At 37.5% G+C, this 20,140-nt stretch overlaps 1 protein-coding gene across 4 annotated transcripts in view; it reads left to right on the forward strand.

The window, feature by feature from the left end:
- Nucleotides 1-14,626, forward strand: part of TBC1D19 (TBC1 domain family member 19) — a 161,254-nt gene extending 146,628 nt beyond the window's left edge. For 3 of the 4 annotated variants that reach the window (XM_032400137.1, XM_032400139.1, XM_032400138.1), the window contains 3 exons: nucleotides 2,577-2,692; nucleotides 7,374-7,444; nucleotides 8,452-14,626. In XM_032400137.1, the coding sequence (XP_032256028.1) occupies nucleotides 2,577-2,692; nucleotides 7,374-7,444; nucleotides 8,452-8,526 (262 nt within the window). In that variant the 3' untranslated portion in view covers nucleotides 8,527-14,626. The remainder of the gene's footprint in view (nucleotides 1-2,576; nucleotides 2,693-7,373; nucleotides 7,445-8,451) is intronic. The other variant, XR_004298839.1, reaches the window with a different exon arrangement.
- Nucleotides 14,627-20,140: the final 5,514 nt, after the last annotated feature.

The following is a 20,140-nucleotide window of genomic DNA, read 5'->3' on the forward strand; positions in this document are numbered from 1 at the left end:
AGTGAGGGAACAAGCAGGGGGAGTGGCAGGAAGAGAGAGGGAGAAACAGGCTCCCTACTGAGTGGAGAGCCCAATTCGGGGCTGGTTCCCAGGACCCTGGAGATCATGACCTGAGCCAAAGGCAGCAACTTAACCAACTGAACCACCCAGATGCCCCTATTTGTCTTTTTTTATTCTTTTTTTCCTCTTTTCCTGCCTGCTTTTGAATTGAATATTTTTTATTACATTTTATCTCTACTATTGGATTATTATTTATACCTTTCTTTTTTTTATATACCTTTCTTAAAACATTTTTTTGATAGATGCCTGTCTTAGTTCAGTCTGCTATAACAAATTACCATGAACTGTGTGGCTTATAAACAACAGAAACATTTCCCACAGTTCTGAAAACTGAAAGTCTAAGATCAAGGTGATAGCATGGTTGAGTTCTAGTGAGGACCCTCTTCTAGGCTGCAGACTGCTGACTTCTTATTGTATTCTCACATGGTTGGAGAGCAGAGCAGAGAAACAACCTCTCTCATGATTCTTATGAAGGAACTAATTCCCAACCCTGAAGGCTTCACCCACATAACTTCATCTCATTCCAATTACCACCCTAAGACCCTCCCTCTTTCCTAATACCATGACACTGGGGGAGAGAGTTTCAACATATGAATGGAGGGGTGGGACAACAGAAACATTCAGTCCATAACAATGTCCTGGGGTTTACAGTATACATTTTTTAATTAATCACATTCTACCTTCAAAAAAACTCCAGGCCTGGATGGCTTTACTGGTAAATTCTGCCAAACGTTTCAGGAAAAAATATTCTTTCTCTCTGTCTTCAGTTCTCAGCAGTTTGATTATGATGTAGCTGGGCGTGGATTTCTGTTGTGTTTTTCCTGTTTGGGGTTCGCTGAGCTTCTTGAATCTGTAAGCTTATGTCTTTTGCCAAATTTAAGAAATTTTCAACCGTTATTTCTTCAAATATTTTTTTCTACGCCATACTTATTCTCCTTTTCTTCTAGGATTCCAGTGATACAAATGTTGAAACTTTTGGTCTCATCCCAGAGGTCCCTGAAACTCTATTCATTTTATTTTCAATCCTTTTTGCTCTATGGTTCTGATGAGACACTTTCTATTGATCTATATTCAAATTCACTGGCTCTTTTCTCTGTCATTACCATTTTGCTATTAGATCTATCCAATGAGGGATGTTTTTTGTTGTTTTTGCTATTGTATTTTTCAGTTTTAAAGTTTCCATTTGGTTCTTAACAAAACTCAAAGAACTGTGTGTTAATAAGGGTAAATTTTACTATCCATAAATTATACCTCAATAAACTATTTCTAAGAAACTAATTCTGCACTGTATATGGAGGGGGCACAATGTGTGGTGCTATTGTTCTAATAAGACACTATGAGAGATCCAGTAAAATGAAACTGGATGACATTAATAATTTAGACTTAAAAGTCAAATGATCTTTTTTAATTTAAAATATCTGGTGGCCAAAACTTTCTTCAGCATTTATAAACAGATATTCTAAAACCAACCAAAAAGTTTCATTTGTCAGTACTACTCCTTACATGTACTTTGTTATATTAGAATAATAGTTATTTAGTCTTGAGGAATTTCTGAAAACTTGGGGGTGTTTTTTGGTCTTAAAAGAATTAATACCACATCAACAATGGCAATCTCTAGGTCCCTTTCTCTTGCTTTAAGAAAATAACACAGATACTTATCTACACAATATTGTAACAGCTCCAGCAAAGAGTTTGCCTAGCACCACTCAGGGGCAGTCAAGTGATGTTTAGATGCTAATAGATAGTACAGAAGTGTGAGGGACTGGTTTCTCTCATAAGGCACCAAAGCTACAGAGTTCATTTCCTGATTGCAGAGAGAAATTATTATTGTAACATAATCTACTTGTAAATAATGGAGTCTCATATCTCTTAGGATTTTTTTTTTTTTTTGCAAAATCAGTTGAATTTTCTGGTTGACCTTTCAGAGTTCTGATAACCTCCCCTTTAAAATGAAGGGTTTGAAATCAGAAATCTAGTTCTAAGGTCCTTTATAGCTTTAAAACTATTTTTCTTTGTCTTCAAAGACTCCTGCCTATTGTTTTATTTTATTCATCCTTTGTAGCCATTTGACTGAAAAATGGGATATAATTCATTGAATTGGAAAAGTATACAGCTACCAAGCACTCTTTTAAGTATTTGGAATAAAAATTCAAATAATCATGATTCAAACTATTAAGAACTGTTGACTCTTAAGACCACCTCATTGATAGCTAATTAGTTCAGACCCTGAAAAACAGAACATAGAAGTGAATGAGTTTTCTAAAGGCTGAACTATAACATAGCAGATATAATTTTTCCTCTTAATATGTCGAGACCACTAATTTGAAGACTCATGGTTTCTCACCATTGCCCTTCTGCAGCTTTTAAGAGAGCATGTAAGATGTAAATGCATAGGTGATTTCTAAGCCTCACAGAGAAGTTACCCAAACAATGAATTGGTTGGCTCTTCTGATATTGCCTTTTTGTAATAAGAAAAGCCACTAGTAAAATGTATTTTCTTTTTCCTTTGTTTACAGACTTCGCATATCCTTTAAATGGATGGTTCGAGCTTTCTCTGGATACTTAGCTACAGATCAACTCCTGCTTTTGTGGGATAGAATCCTAGGATACAACTCTCTGGAAATTCTTGCTGGTAATAAGTGCTTGTTTGTAAAACACACATTTCTATAATAAAGCCCCTTTCCTTTCTAACATTCATCATCTGTAATTGCAGTTTGAGTCTATAGTTATTTGTCATTTTTAACTCATAAATATTTAATAGATCTATCTGCCTTAGAAAACAAGTACTGAAGTTCTGAGATCTAGATACTTATGTGTAACATCCCAACACTAGTGTATTCCTCGTCTTTCTTCTTTGCTCCCAGGGAAGTCCATTTCTCCTCCCTCGTTTCTAGTTGAGCAAGGGCTTACTATCCCTCAGCACCTGTGAGGTCCGTGTAGCGTGTACACTGCAGTTCTGTTCCTGGCTCCCCAGATATCTCAGCGTCTGTTGTGTGCCACTTCCCAACCACTGCCTAAAATCCAGACTGACACAGAGCCTCCCTACAGAATGGAAATCTTAGCTCTTTTGGACTTCAGCTTCTAATGAATTCAAAACCTTTTCCTTTTTGCTAACATCTCTGACTCCTGGTGATTGAGTTTCCCCTTTTAGGTATTCTCTTAAGCCAAAAAAAAATTTCATCTTTTTTCAGGAAGCCACAGATTTATCTCTTATTTATAATTAAACAGTTCTTACAATAGATATACACACAAGACAACTGTAGGATAATACATAGGGCACAGATTTCTTATTAATTATATTATTTTGCTTCTCTTATACAAAATAGGCTCAGTTATTTTTAATCATTGGGATTATCAGGAAATTCAAATAAATAGCACAAGGTTTTCACAACAATGAGTGGAGAGCAGAAAAGTTGGCAGAATGCTGGGTCCAACCTTCTCCAGTTGTGTAATATTGAATAAATTATTTAACCTGCGTGAGAACTTCGTTTCCTTACCTTATATTGATAGCATTGTGAAGACACCTCTCTGGGTTTGTGGAAATAATGCTTAATTGAAGAAGACCCTTTTCTTGCAGAAGGTTCTTTAGGTACCATATTAAAATATTCTTGAACGCTGAGAGGTCTAGAGTAATTGTATGGCATTTCAAAAAGGAAAATTACAATAATAATAAAGTGCCATGAAGATAAACATCACCCTTGGTGTCATCAGAGATCCCACTTACTGATGTTAACAATTCCTACTATCTTTCTATCTCAATTGGGTTTTAAGCCCACACAGATATGACTTAGGAAAGAAGGGTCTGCCCTCATTTCTCTTGGCTGAATGGCAGTGATACTTATAATCTAGAGGTCGAGGAATTCTGTGACTTCTTTTAGATGTTTCTAATAGGCAGTTCTCATCCTCTTCTTGAACTCTCAGTGTTGGAGTCCTTGTCTGACAACATAGCTTATTTCACTTCTGGACAATATACCTTGTTAAAATGTACTCCTGTTAAACCATGGTCATCATCATGTTTTTTCTACTCTTGCCTTTCCCCAAAGCTTCTACTTTCCAGGCTAAGAAGCCTTGTTTTCTGCTACCATTTCTCAGGCAACGGGATTTTAGACTTTCCAGCAAATAAACCTCTTCTGGGTATGTCATAAATTTTGAAGAGTGTTGTGTATAGCTTTTTGTATTATTTCAAAAAGATATTAGAGCATGTTAAAGAAGGGGGTTCAGTATAAGAAAGTAATAATTAGGATTTTTCAAAACAGAATGGGCTTTTAACTGTCACCCAAAGGTTAAGAGGTTTTCTACTGTGAAAGAAATGTTGAATTGGAAGACCTTCAAGACCGCTTCCAATTTAAATTTTCTCATTTTGTGACTTAAAACCCCCCAGCAAACTCAAGTGAGAGGGAAATAAATGAATGTTGAATAATGCATTTGCTCTAAACTAGGCACTCTGCTGTGAGCTCAATGCATTAATAAAAATGTCACTGCTGTATAGGTAGAAATGCAGTCTGCACTGCAGCATCCGTCCGCTTTCCCTGAGTGTTTTTTTAAATCATCAGAGAAGAATTATAGAACATCTAGAAATGGAACTAGGCTGGTGGGAACTCCCCTACTGTGAATCCAGATAAAGAGCCACGGAGTAGACCATTTCATGTAGGCATACCCAAATTAGTTTTTATTATTTCAGACATTTTTTGGAATGGATATTTTGGAACCACCTTTTTTGCTCAAGTTAGTCATTATATAGCCTTTAGAAATTGTTAGTAAATATTACTGGCTTTAATTTTGAATTAATTAGGGTCTTTTGAAAAACAGTTTAAAGTATAAGTGTCTTAGTGCTTATGATGGAGTTGCTTAGAATTAAAGCAATGAGAATAGCTTAAAAGATGACAGGTAAATATTAGAGTTTCTATATTTCCTGTGAAGCATGATTGCAGTTGAGAATATCCCGAAGTGGAGATCTTTACTCCTTGGCAAACAAACGTGTTCTGTGGAAGGGCTGGGCAAATCAAACATGAAGCAGACGCAAAGGAACTTCTGTGATGTGACACCAAGATAAATAAAGGTTATGAGCACATAAGCACTTGGGATGCTGAGGTCAATTAGTGAACTGATCTTTTTTTCCCCCTCTTATCTACCTTTGGAAAAACAATTTCCCGCCATGTAAAACTCTTTCCTGCTACAGCAGAAAATTTGGCCATCCTGTCAAGCTTTCACCAACTCTATTAAATTATACACAAAAAAGGAAGTAGCAATCACACCCCTTAGCTTCCCAAATGTCCCCATTGTCAAAATGATTCCAGATTTTAGAAATCTATAAAGAAGTTGCTGGTCCACAGAAATTCTTTTCTTTGATATTCTTATAAATTTAGAAGCTTAGTGACTTTAAAGTACTTAAGTTTTCTCCTTTTTTGTTAAAAGGTAAATTTTTTGTCCCTGATCTCTTGTATCCCTTGTTACATATTAAATAATCCCAGCTGATTTGACTTTTTAAATTTTGTTTTACCAGTACCATCTTTTTTTTTCCTCAGAGTTCTCCTGTCTAACTAGTTGCAATGCTTTTTTTTTTTTTGCTAGACTGCCCAAAATCTGTTGTATCCTAGAAAAGTGCCTGTGTTTCGCAGTCTGGTGTGGTTGCACTCAGTGTCTGTCTGGGGAAATTAAGAGGTCTGGATGCTGACTTCTCCTCAGGCACAACCACCTACCTGTCAGAGCCCAGGATCACCATAGCATCATGCTTCAGGCCATCTCTGGAAAACCATTCTGAAGGACAGCAGAGATGACGATTCATAGGAAAGCACCCAGATTTTCATGTCAGGGAAGAGTCATTACTACTTACCTTCACTCAATAAAGTCATCACAGAGTGAATGGTTAGATGCTCAGGCTCCAGAGCCAAGTTAAGTTTTCACTCTACTATTTTGTACCTGTGGGACTCCGAACATGTCCTCCAAACTCATTGGGCCTCAGTTTCCATCTTCATATAATGGGGCTAGCAGTGGTACTTAACTCATAGAGTTGATGTGAATTATCATTAGCATTATTATTATTCCCATAGTAAAAATGTATTTAAAGATATTTGTATTAGCTATGCCATATACTTAGGAGCCAGTCTTCCAAATAATTTTGGAGATTCCTTACCATTTATTTCCTAAATTTCAAGGACTTACTGGATGGGGAGGAAACTACCACCACTGGTGATAAAAAAGAAAAAACAAGGGAGAAGTCAAGAGACATCTTTAGGCAGCACCATCTCCTTGTCAGGGTACCTGCCTCTTATTCGGGTCCTTTCGCTGTTCACGATGATGCATTCCCTCGCGTGGGGTTTTATGACAGATTATATAATAAGACGGATTACATGTTAGCATTACTTTCTTGTCATATGCATATGATTGATAGAAACAAAAATCCAAATGTTGCTGTCTACTACATGTACATTATTGACCCTTAAGGTGTCCTATAATTTTTTTTCGAAGTTTCAACTTCTTTTTCCTATAGCCAACATTAATGTAAATTTCAGGATCAGTCCACAGCAGCTCTCCCCACAGGCCTATCCATTTATGACACTCTAGGAAAGTCAATGCTGAATATAAAAGTATAAATACAACAAAATACTAGAAAAATATATATTTTTTAAGATTTTATTTATTTACTTGATAGAGATAGAGGGAGAGCACAAGCAGGGGGAGCGGCAGGCAGAGGGAGAGGGAGAAGCAGGCTCCCTGCTGAGGAAGGAGCCCGACGTGGGGCTCGATCCCAGGACCCTGGGATCATGACCTGAGCTGAAGGCAGCCGCTTAACCAACTGAGCCACCCAGGTGCCCCTAGAAAAATATTTTTTAAGAAAAGTCTTTATTGCACATGTCTATCAGGATACCTCTTGATAGATACGAAACATGATCTGATAAATTTGCAAATACAGTCTCCATATAACTTTTCAGAATCCTGTTGCATTAGTAAGAAATACCTGCATTAAAATAAACCTTTATTTGTCTGTATTTATTATATTTGTTATATATTTATTTATATTTAAGAACTTACGGCTTAAGTCATAGGTAGGAAAGAAGCAATTTATAAAATGGCTCTTTTAAGACCACTGAATTTTCCTTTTTCCCAAACCTGTGGGATTCGGTTTATCTAGCCATCGGGCACTCCGTCCTCCGGAGCAGACGGTTTCCGTTCATCGCAAGGCCTTAACTCAGAATGCGTGCGGGCAGTCATGTAAAGCGCGAGCTCTGAGCCCTCCTGGGGCTGTGGGCATAGCGGTCGATGTGTCAGGCTGACGGGTAGGCCAGCAGTTGAAACTGTGCGTTCTTTTCCAGTGCTGGCGGCTGCTGTGTTTGCTTTCCGAGCCGTGAACCTGATGGAGGTGACATCACTGGCTGCAGCCGAAGTAAGGATAAGTTTCACTCAGAGGGGCTGGGAATAGTTCCTGAGAGATTGCCAGGCCCGGGCCCTGTAGTCTCAGATGCATAGGATACACATTACTCATCGCCTAATTTTTTAACTCGGGTGAAACCTGTAAGTTTCAAGCTAAGTGATATTAAGTACTCAAGATTCCTTAATCAGTTGAAGACAGTCTTCTTGTGAAGGAATCACAAACAAGATTATTATAGGAAACCATTATAACCATTATGGGGGAAACAAGATACCCAGAAATTTTAGTAGCAGCTACTGGGGCTTGGGTTGCATTTTCTGGTTATTGTTCACATCCGTGTATTCTGCTAGAACAAGGAAAAACGAGTTGAGAGAGTTAAAGAGCATGCATTCAGATGATACAGTAAAGATACAAGGTTTTTTGGTTATTTTTAATAATGGATTAATTCTTTAAAGCTGGTTTCTTTTCAGTAGTATAATTTATACCCGAAACAGTTCAGTTAAATAGTGGCTTACCGTATTACTCTGTTTGTTATCTCTCATAGAAATTTAAATTTTACCCTTAAAATAGCTGCCTACATTCTTTGTTTAAAGGGAAGAGGATGTTTATGCATCTTGCAATTGAATAAACATTAGTTCCATCTCAAAATGATTTCCTGAAGCCAGATACTCCGTATACTAGAATAACGGGACCAAGATTCATAATGTACGTTTATTTATAGAAGCAAGTTGAAATGTTAGACCTCTTATAAACTCCTGCTACCTTGTATATTTGAAGAAGGCTCAAGGCAAAAGTCCAGGTTACTTTCTACTGCACGTTTTAGCATTTTGCACATGTTCTAACATTAAGATGTTCAGAAAAGAGAAGGGAGGTTGTAGCTTCAGTGCAGATTTAGGACACACGTGAAGATCTTAGAGAAGGTGTCAATGCCAGACTTACATTGCAGTGGTGTTTCTGTTGTGGCTTCCTTTGCCCATTAGAATACTGATATTAATAATTCTTTCTGTTTTTTTTTGTTTCAGGCAGTTCTTGCTGACCTTTCTACTTTAAAAGTTATGCCTCTTCTTCAAATTTTTCTGTTTGCTACTGTCACCTGATCTTCTTCAAGGTCACTGACAACACATCTAGTTTTTCATTAGAAAATAATCATGAACTATGCAAACTCTGCATAAAACCAAAATGAAACTTTGCATATAAGCCAATAAAGATCATGTTCCCTCTTCAGTTAAACCTAAGTAGTTTTTCACTTTTTGAAACGGTAACTCCACACACCAAATATTGCACTGCATGCTGCTGATTTTCAAGAGAGAAGCAATAGACATAACTTCTGCTAAATTGAGCATACTATATATATACTCCTGACTTGTAAAAGGCATGTAACAATATATGCAATAAGAACTCAAGATACTGTAATAAACTTGAAGAGGTAATGTAGCCTCTGGGACAATTTTCTTCTGTCAGTTTGCAAATTTATCTCTAGATAATGTATCATTTTGTCTTGTAAATTGCTCTTCACTCAGAGCCAGGGGTGGCGTAGAAAGTGGGAAGATTTGAAAAAGGTAATGGAATTCAGATGTACTTTGGCGTTCTTAACGACTTTTCTCTCACCGGACATCTTCTAGATCCCCTTCCACTTTATTTCTCCCTGAAAGGTCTCAGTGGGGCAGGTCAAATACAGTTGTCTCCATCTGACAGTGTTTTCTTCATCGCTTTCCGAAAAAAGAAAATTACAGAGTGATCTCTTCAAACTTCTCAACCGTCCACCTCTTGATGAGAAGACTTGATGCTGCGGAGTCTGTTACTTTGGAAGAATGCAAAGAGGACACCCACGGATTCAATGAAGGGAGTGAAAAATCAAAGGCATATCCGCTTTTGCTGAATCTTGGTTTAACAAGATTTACTTCCAGGGCAGAGCAGCTGAGAAACTAGCAGGAGGTACGATAAGACATTCATTTTAGAACTGAAGACATTATGCTGGGCATCAGTCTTATATTGGTCTTTTTTGTAAGTGAAGGGTTTTATTTTATATCACTTCCTAAAGACCTACCATTTTCGTAATTCGGAATGATAGAATGTGAAAAAAAAAAAAGTCAAAATTTCAACACAACTTCGAATCAAGAGATTGATGCTCTTACTGAATGCCTAGAATTGTATTAAGTTTTGTCCAGATGTATTTCCTGAGTCTTTTATTTGAAGAGTATATATAAATTAGGAAATGTCTGAGGTTTAGCACAAGACTGCAAGTGTGATGGAGTTTGATAGAATTAGTTCTTAATTTGAAAATCTTTATGCTTTATTCATCAGGTGCTTATTGAAAACAAAATAATTTATTATTCAGTGATTGATTCTTGAGAAACCCCATTTCATTGCTTTTGAAAGTGATTCAGTTATAATCATATGCTTTGCCATTTGGGTGTGTGCAAATGCACATTCATCATGAAGATAAGCACACATCTTTGACTACTGTCTCCCTTTCTTCCCTGTTAGAGTTTTAAATGATTAAGGTCAACTGTGTACAGCTACTTTAAGAGAATATTCATAAGCCTTTTTCAAAACAGAAATGTAGTGGTGTAGTAGAAAAACTCTAGACTGAGTTCTTGTCCTAGCAGTGAGTCCCTAGATAATTTAATCTCTCTTATCTGTAATTGAGGGGGTGGAGGGTATGAGGGGCAGGCAATAGGAAATTACTGTACTTGTTCTTGTTTACCTTACCAGGTTGAGTAAGACTAAATGCGAAGATATATTTGAAAGTGATTGATTTTTAACTGCAAAGCACCAAGCAAATGTAAGATGTTGGTATTAATTTTAAATATGACATTTTAAGGCCAAGTGGTAGAAGATACATATGAAGAATGCTTAACTTCATTAACATCTGATTGACTTTATTTGATAATTTGAGACTGTGACTATAAAAAATGAAATCTGGAACATGGCAGAGCAGACCCTTTCATCTGAAACAGGTGCCTCCAGCCAGCAGAGCTGAATCTGAACCCCGAAGCTGCTACACACTTTGCTGCCGTCACAAACCCCTCCCGGCTGTACTTAGCTGCTCGTGGAAAATAGCGCATCAAGGGCATTCGGGCTGTGTTGCCCCCTCTGCCTCTCACCGCACTCCTCACATGGCCCCTCTTGGCTTCCTTCCTCCTGTGTCCTCCTATGCCACCTCCTCCCAACCCCCGAAGCCCCCACATATGCGCTGCTAGTGGTCACAAGGACCCGAGTGACCAGTGTTAACCAGGTAATCTTTCTATCTACAGCATTCACACTGATGGCGAAACAAGCTAGTAGGCAAATTGTATTCAGCTCTTCTGGATTTCAGTTCAGCCACTAATGTAATATGTATGACTTTATATGATGGAAGAGTTTATTGAACGGTCTCTCTGATAGAACATTTTGGTAGTGCAGCACTCTGGCTAATTGAAATTTCCAGCTGGTCTTAACGGCCTAGCACCCTCTTACACTCAGCAGGTATTCTCTCTTCCTATTTCATAGAGAAAATAAAGACCATTAAGGTTGAACCCCCTCAGCCTTCTGCTTCAAACTTAGCTTTATTCTCCCTATACTCATCTCCTTCCTTCTACTCTCCAGAAGTGTCTAGTCTATTCCTACAGCTCTCTAAATACAGGCTCGGTTTTTCACTTCCATGCTTAAGAATTCAACAACACCCTCTTGCTTCAAGGATGAAGCCCGGGCTCTGTAGCATAGCAGAACAATTCTCCACAGCTTGGTCTTTCCATTCCTGGGCCCCCGCTCTGATCCATTATCCTATACTTCAGTATCACCAGGTTACTTGCTCATCTTCAACCAGCTGTGGCCATGCCCTTTGTCTCTGCCAGAAGGACCTCCATATTTCAAGGCCCAACTAAAAAAAATCTGTCTTGTGAAGACACCCTGGAGTCTGTATTTTGGAATAATTACGCCCTTCTCTTTGTTCTCATAAAACTGCTCATCCACGAATATGGGTGCTAAGAATATTGAGTGACAGTTTTTTGTATGCATGTTGATTCTCACGTCACTTATTCTGAAGTCAGTTTTCATTGACCGGTCCTAAGTATGGAGGATGAAAAAAGAATTTGTCCATTGTGTTTGTATCCCCTGACTTATTCTAAAAATTGTTGGGATCTGCTTTTCTTAAAACATAATTCCTCCTAAGTATCTACTAGTCTCCCTTCTTCCACAAAGGCTCTAATTTTTATTTGGAGATTTCCCCCCACCCTAGCACCATATGCTTCAGATGAGGCTGACTCCACCCCAGGACCTCTGGGTCCCGGTCAAGCCAGTCACCATGTACCATCCCTCTTGGCCGCAGGGATTGCTTCAGGATCAGTGCAAAAATCTAAGACCAATGAGGACCAATGAAACGTGATTACAAGACTTCGGTTTAATCTTTTGAGAAAGCTGGGTATCAAAAAGAGAGGATATAAGGTCTGCAGCTGCAGCCTAGAAATGGAAAGCATGAAAAGCTGCTCTGTTGACCTTGTTGATCCCCCAGTCACATTCCACCAACCTGCCCCTGGACTATTTCGTTACCTGAGCCAAAAGATTCTTTTTACAACAGAAAGGATCCTAACTGAAGGTGCAGTTATTTTACCTTTTAGATGGCCCACTACAACATGAGTATCATTACGTGGTACAGGACTCCTGTCTACACACTGCTTAAACTGGAGGAATCTTTTTTAAACTTTTTTTCAGTCAAGACATACCATGACCTTACAAGGATAAATTCTATGTTCCAGACCTACTGAGCCACCTGAAGTACCTTAAACACACAGTATGTCTCTCAACTTTGGCCCTTTGCCCATATAGCACCTCTGCTTAGAATGCCTTCTCTTCCCTCTTTACTGAACTCTTGCTTGTACCTCAAAACCCAACTCAGGTGTTGCATCAGCAGGGAAGACTGCTTTCTTATGAATTCTCCTCATACATAAGTTATATCATAATCATATGTTAGCTTGTCTTTCTTCCACTAGACTAACTCCTTAAGGGCCAAAATGGTTTCTTTTTCAGTTTTATATCTCTAGAACTGGCATTGTGCTTGCCCCATAGTGGGCTTTAATAAATGTTTGTTGAATGAACAGATGAAATCATGTAACCTAATTCACTCATTTTACTGATAAGGAAACTTGCCCAGTTCAGAGTAACAACTTAACTTGTTCAGTGTCACACGACTATTTTACCCACTAAGTTGACTTGTGGAGTTGCCTCCACAGGGAGAATATCTTCCCTTCCAAAAGAAAAGAATATCTCGAGAGAAAAAAACACTTCATAACTTTATAAGCACTTCATAACTTTAGAAACACTTCATTTTTGCATTTAAATCCACTTTACTAAGGTATAATTTATGTACAGTAAAATGTATGCATTTTAATTTTACAGTTCTATAAGGTTTAACACATGTATAGACCCCCATCACCATCACCACCACAATCACTTGTAGTATACGACATTTCCATTATCTGAAACAATTCTCTTTAAAGCCTGTTCCCATTTGATCTCCATTCAGACAACCACTCATCTGCTCTGTCCCTAAAGTTTAGATTGGTCCTTTCTAGAGGTGCATGTAAATGGCACCCCACATATGTACTCTTTTTTGTCTGGTTTCTTTTGCTCAGCATAATGTTAGAGATTCATCCATGTTGTGTGATTAGTTGTCCATTCCTTTTTATTACTGAGCAGTATTTCATTGAATGACTATTTCATACAGTTTGTTTATCCATCATTGTTAAGGGCATCCATGTCCTCATATCTTGGTGTATTATGGACACAGCCACTATAAACATTTGTGCGCAAGCCTTTATGTGGACGTAGATCGTCCTTTCTTTTGAGTAAATACATAGGAGTAGACTTGCAGAGTCATACGTGAGCATAAATTTAACTCTCTAAGAAACCTCTAAACTCTCTTCTGAAGTAGTTCTACCATTTTACATTCCTACCAGCAGTGTGTAAGAGTTCTAATTGCACCAAATCCTCACCAACACTTGGTATTACCATGTTGATCATTCCAACAGGTGGTTTTACTTTGCATTTCCCTGATTACTAATGATGTTGAGCATCTTTTCATGCTTATTTGCCATGTATACATATTCTTTTTTTAAAAATGTTCAAATATCTTGCCCATTTTTAATTATGTTAAGTTGTAAGAATTTCTTATTCTGGATACATTTACGTCTTGTAACATTTTCTCCCATCCTGTGGCTTATCTCTTAATTTTCTTAAGTATCTTTTAAAGAGCAAAAATTTTAATTTTATTGAATCAGTTTATCTTTTTTCTTTTATGGCTCATGTTTTTTGTGTCCTATCTAAGAAATTTTTCCATAACTGAAGGTCACAAAGATTTTTTTCCTATGTTTTCTTCTAGAAACTTTATAGCTTTAGCTCTTACATTTAGGCCTATAATCCTTTTTTTAAGTTAATTTTGTGTATAGTACAAGAGTTAAGGATTGAGGGTCATGTTTTTGCATATGGATATGCAATTGTCCCAGCACTATTTGCTAAAACACACACACACACACACACACACACACAAAACTATCCCTTTTATGTCAGCACCTCTGTATAAAATCAGTTGATCATATATCTGTGGGTTTATTTCTGGACCCTATTCTGTTCCATGGATTTATGTCTATCCTTCTCCAATACCACACTGTGTTAATTTTGCACCTTTAGAGTAAATCTTGAAATCAGGTAGTTTAAGTCCTCTAATTTTGTTTCCTATGTCAAAATTATTTTGGCTATTCTAAGTTCTTTGCATTTCTAAATAACTTTTAGAACCAGCTTTTCCACTTGGTACCAAAAATTTTTTAAAAGATGCTGGGATTTTTATTGAAATAGCATTGAATCTATAAATCAGTTGGAGACAATTGATACTTTAACAATATTGAGCCTACCAATCCATGAACATGAGATACCTTTCCATTTAGTTACGTCTTCTTTAATTCCATTCAGTAATATTTTGTAGTCCTCCATGTAGAGCTCCTGTACATACTTTGTTAAAATATGCTTAATTCTTTCACATTTTTATGCTATTGTAAATGGTATTTTTAATTTCACTTTCCAATGGTTTGCTAATATATAGAAACACAATTGATTTTTTAATATTGACCTTGTATCCTGAGACCTTGCTAAACTTAACCATTCCTAATACCCCTTTTTGTAGCCTCCCTAAGATTTTCTACATATATGATATGTCATCTATAAATAAAGACAATTTTACATTTTTTTCAAATCTATATGTTTTTTTTTTATTCATTGACTAGGACTTGCAATAGAATATAGAAGTGTTGCAGTTCACCTAATTTTAAATTAAGTGTACTTCTTTCTTGAATAAGTGCAATAAATATTTTAAATATACACCAGTGTAATAGTTTGGTCAATTTAGGAATAAAACAGTGGGAGGAAATGAAACGTTCAGAATGAGGTGGGGAGACACAGTGAAGATAAATTTGGTCAGTTGTATGTTGCTGGTGATCCAGATGTCTTCTTCAAATTATTCCTTTTAACTTAAGCAATTGACTTCAGGTATTATCAATGTCTTTCTTATGTTAACTAGGCAATTGTTTTTGTATTACTTCTTCAATTACTCTTTATCCTTAAAACTTTGTTTTTAGATAATATGGTGTGTATATATTTATTCAACAAACACTAAATGCTTACTCAGAACAAGGTATTCTGCTGAGCACTCAATGTTTATATGTATTTGTATGTTCGCTTTCTTAGTAACAAATGTGGTAAGAGACAGAACTTCTTATATAAATAGAATACTAACCCCTCTTTTTGCAAGCAATGGTGCCTTGCCTCCTGTGGTAGGAAGAATAATGGTCCCCCATTAAAAGTTCGTGTCCCGGTCCCTGAACCCAGTGAATATGTGACCTTACATGACAAAAGGCACTTTGCTTCTGTGATTAAATTAGATTTTGAGATAGGGAGAGTATCTTGGATTGTCAGGTGGGTCCAGTGTAATGACAAGGGTCCTTATCAGGGAAAGAGGGAGGCAGGCAGGAGTGTCAGAGTCAGGGAAGGATTGGAAGATGTACTACTGGCTTTGAAAATGGAGGAAGGAATGCAGGTCGTTCTAGTAGTTGGAGAAGTCAAGGGAACGGATTCTCCCCTACGGCCTTTAGGAGGAATCCAACCCTGTTGACACCTTGATTTTAGGACTTCTGGCCTCCAGAACTATAAGATAGTAATTTTGTGTTGTTTGAAGCCACTTAGTGTATGGTGATTTGTTGCAGCAACAACAGGAAATCAATCCACCTCCTCTCAGATAAATTAGATTTACTGTACCAACTGTGACATATGATAGTAAGTTCACATTGCTTCAATTCTCTTACCTATAAAATAGATGATTCTACCTGTCCAGTGTCTCTCGTGGGGTTTTTATAATGATCAAATAAGATAAAATGTGTAAAAGTATTTTGAAGACAACCTTCTGCTCTGGTACTGACAGGGAAAAGACCCCACAAAGTTGGGCTATTTTAAGACAAGCGTTAACAGAGGAAGAGAAGTGTTGGGGGAAATGTATTGCTAAGTCCTAATGTTTCCTTCCATGTGGACGTTGTTCACTGGTGTAATGTTCCTCACTCCATCCCCCCGTGGACAGGAGTAAATTATATTATTGATGAGGTTGGGATCAGTGAGTGGGCATATAAAGCCAACTCCTTTCTCACATATTTCTCTTGGGATCCAACAACCCAAAGCAAGCGTATGTTCTGTACTGCTCCTCTACACCCTGGCTTTAGAAAGTCTGGATCCCAGGGTATGGAGGGGCGGGAGTGGTGGCAGGAGGGGGTGGCTACAGTTGTTCAGTGCATCACTGAGTGCACAAGTTTTGAAAAACCTGTCCTTGCTGCAAAATTAAGTCACACTCCCTGAGATTAACTTTATCAGCAAGATAGATGATATATCATCTTCATAAGCTTTCATTTGCCAAGGTTTTAATTTTATCTCTCAAGTATTCAGAGCTCAGGCAGGAAAACAGGTGCTGTTTCTTGGATCTCCAAGCCTTATTCACCTGGGCCAGAAAGTTAAGGGTTGCAAGGAAGAAATTACAACGATGGGTCATGGAATATAAGCTAGAAAAGAAGAGAAATGAAGGATAACTAGGAGGTGATGATAGATATGGATCAAGAGGGGTGAGAGGATTAAAAGTAAAAACAAAAAAGTTAAAAAGCATTTTTGAAGGCAGGGTACTTCAGCAAGTAACTTGGAAGGATAATGTTTGTAACCAGAATGGGATATTTGCATTTGAAATTTTGAACTTGGTGCCATTTTTGTTGATGCCAAAATCTAAGGCATGGTGGATAGTGGACATAGAGTAGAGGAGAACATCATTGAAAATATGAGGAAGTCAAGAAACCAAGAGTCCATGGTGTTGGAGGAATCATCCGTATAAATATTGAAGTCACCCAGGAGGATGACAGAAGTAGGGGAGAAGAAGAAAACAGACTTGCAAGTTAGTTTTTCTGAGAATCAGAAGGAAAGACTCCGAAGCTACTAGTTAGTAACTGTAACTTGGAGGAGGAAGAGTGGTGTGACCAGATGGTGTGAGCCTCAAAGGAGCAGAAGGGGTTTGCAAGAGGGAAGGGGGAGTAAAACTCAAATTGGCATTGCCAAGTAAGGCTGGTGCTGAATCATTTTGCATGTAAGAGAAAAGAAATAATCCATTCAAGAGAGTGGCAAAGAAACCGTGTCCCCAGGATACAGCCTGCTTTTAGTTAAGCAAAGAGGTGAAGAGAACTTTCCAAGAAGAGGTTGAAAAATACAGTTTATTGATCTCATATTGGGAATTCCAAGAGGCAAAAGGAAATGCTTTCCTAGGGAGGGGAATGAAAAGTGGGGTGGGGATTAGGTCCGATTAAAGGAAAGAAGTTTGGATAATTGATGACTGAGAAGCTTGGAATTCTGATGGAGAGTGGGATAAACAGGGATGTGTGGACGGGCTGGTCCTCTCAGAGGTGACTGAACCATCAGTTCTACTGCTGTGGTCCAGACTACTCTTGTTGGGACAGCTGCTCCCTCCAGCACGCTGAGGCTGGCATGGTCTAATTATAGTCAGCTGCCTTTTCAGACAGCAGTTGTGGTTGTCTCTGAGAGAGCACTGCACTAGTTTGGTGACTTAGCTATTTTTTTTCCCCCACCCAGTGAATTTAGTTTTCCTCTCTCTCTTTTGGCTTTTGCCTATTCATTATTTCAACTTACTCATGGCTTGGGGAGAGACTATTTTCTTTGCTCAGACAAAAGGATACCTCCTTTATAAATGGAATCACTGCAAAGTTTTCATGAAATATAGAAAGCAACAAATTATCTCTAATACACAACTTAATTTGCACCCATAGCATGTACAGTGATGGACTGACCCAGAGACAGAGAGAGAGAATGAATGAATGAATGAATGGGGATTAGAATGTCAATGGTAAGACTATATGGAGAAACAGGCAGGTTTTTCTCTTTCTCTCTGTCACCTTTCAAAACACTGTGTGCCTTACTTTCAAAAAAGGGCACACAAATTTTTTGTGTTGTTGGGCAGCCTCCCCTAGTGTAGGAGAAAAGTGACTGAATGATTATTTCATGTATGAGAGCCTAAAGCAAATAAAAAGACTTGAATACATGTATGGAAAGAAATATTTGGATCAGTGGACAGGCTGATAGAACACCAACTCTGTCAGAGGTCTGATATTGCCAGGCTGCTGGCAAAGTACAGAAATGTAAGGGGGCAGTGTACGAGGAACAGGAACTCCCCTGAACAGAAGGCCAACCCTGGACTTCAGCCCCGGGATAAGGTCAGTGGACTCATCTGTTGAGTAGGAAAAACACCCTTCCTCTAAGGAACCACCAGACACCTATTCCATGTGAGGGAGATGGTTGGAAGAGACAGGAAGAGTTCCTATACCTGTGCATAGGGAACCATGCATCTTAGTAACTCCTGTGCTAGACACATAGGGAATAGTCACCACTGTTGAAAGCAAATATTTTCACAGTATCTCGTATTTTTGTTTATACTCTATTAGACATTGACTTGAAACCCAGCTCCAACATTTGCTAGCTCTGCAAGCTTGCTAAAATTACCTCATCTTTACAAGCCTTAATTTCTTCATCTGTAAAATGCTAATCAGTGCCAAATAGGGCATATAGTATAAATTTCCCACTAAGCACTGTTTTAGCTGCATTCCAAAATTTCCAAATATTGTGTTTTCATTTAGTTCAAATACTAATTTCCCTGTTTGATTTATTCTTTGATTCAGTGTGTTAGTTTCCAAATAGTTCAAGTTTCCTCTAGTTATCTTTGCTATTGATTTCTACTATAATTCCACTGTCATCAGAGAACATACTTTATATGGCTGGAGTCCTTTTAAATCTGTGGAGACTTGTTAGCAGGCCCAAGATATATTCTGTATTCATAAGAATTCTGTGTGCACTTGAAATGAATGTGTATTTTGCTGTCTTTGGAGAAAGTGTAAGACACATCATAAACTTGGTTTTAAAACCAGTGATAAAGAGAAAATCTTAAAAGCAGCCCAAGAAGTCCCATTTTGTGCAGAACAGCAAGGTTAAGGATAGTGAGATATTTCTGTAGGAAACATGCAAAATAGAAGAGCGTGGACCAACATCTTTAAAGTGCTGCAAAAACATATTGTCAATCTAGAATTCTTTACCCAGTGAAAATATCTCTCAAAAATGACTGGGGAAATAGACTGTCTTTCACACATTGAAAAGCTGAAAATACTCATCACCAAACAGACATGCCTTAAAAGAAATGGTAAAGGAAGTCTTCAAACAGAAGAAAAATGGCATCAGAAGGAAATCTGGATCTATACCAAGGAATGAAGAGCCCTGGAAGTAATAATCATGTGAATAAATATAAAAACTTCTTTCTTAGTACTTAAATTCATTTTAAAAATAAACCATGTAGGGGCGCCTGGCGGGCTCAGTCAGAAGAGCTCATGACTCTTGACCTCGGGGTCATGAGTTCAAGCCCCATGTTGGGTGTAGAGATTACTTAAATAAATAAATAAACTTAAAAAAATAAACCATGTAAAGCAAAAATAATAACAATAAATCATGAGGTTTATATAGAAGTAGAAGTGAATATGTGACAAGAGTAGCACAATAGCCAAGTAGGGTAGAAATATATTTCTGTATATTATAAGGTTCTGTACATGAGTGGCATGTCATCACTTGAAGGTACACTGTAATAAGTTAAAGATGTATATAAAAACTCCTGAAACAACCACTAGAATAAAATCACCAGGATATAATGAATAAGCTAAAGGAGATAAAATGGAATTATAAAAACATGCAGTTCAAAAGAAGGCAGAAAAGGAGCGAAAAGGAAACAAAACACAGATAGAGAAAATAGAAAACAAAATACTCAACCATATCAATAACCACATTAAATGTAAGATTTAAATGTAAACATTTCAGTTAAAAAGCAGAGATTGACACATTGGATAAAAACAAACAAAAACCCAATCCCTAATTACATCGTCCTTATAATAAACCCATTTTAATATGAAAATATAATTAGATTAAAAGTAAAAGGATGAATAAAAGATATAGCATGCTATCACCAATCAAAAGTAAGCTGGAGTGACTGTATTAAATCAAACAAATCAGATTTCAAAGCAAAGATCATTACCACGAGAAAAGGTAAAGTCATCAAGAAGACATAGAAGTCCCAAACATTTATACACACAACAGAATTTCTAAATATAT

Source organism: Phoca vitulina, unplaced genomic scaffold (assembly GCF_004348235.1).
Source record: "Phoca vitulina isolate PV1807 unplaced genomic scaffold, GSC_HSeal_1.0 scaffold3, whole genome shotgun sequence".
NCBI classification, from domain to species: domain Eukaryota; kingdom Metazoa; phylum Chordata; class Mammalia; order Carnivora; family Phocidae; genus Phoca; species Phoca vitulina.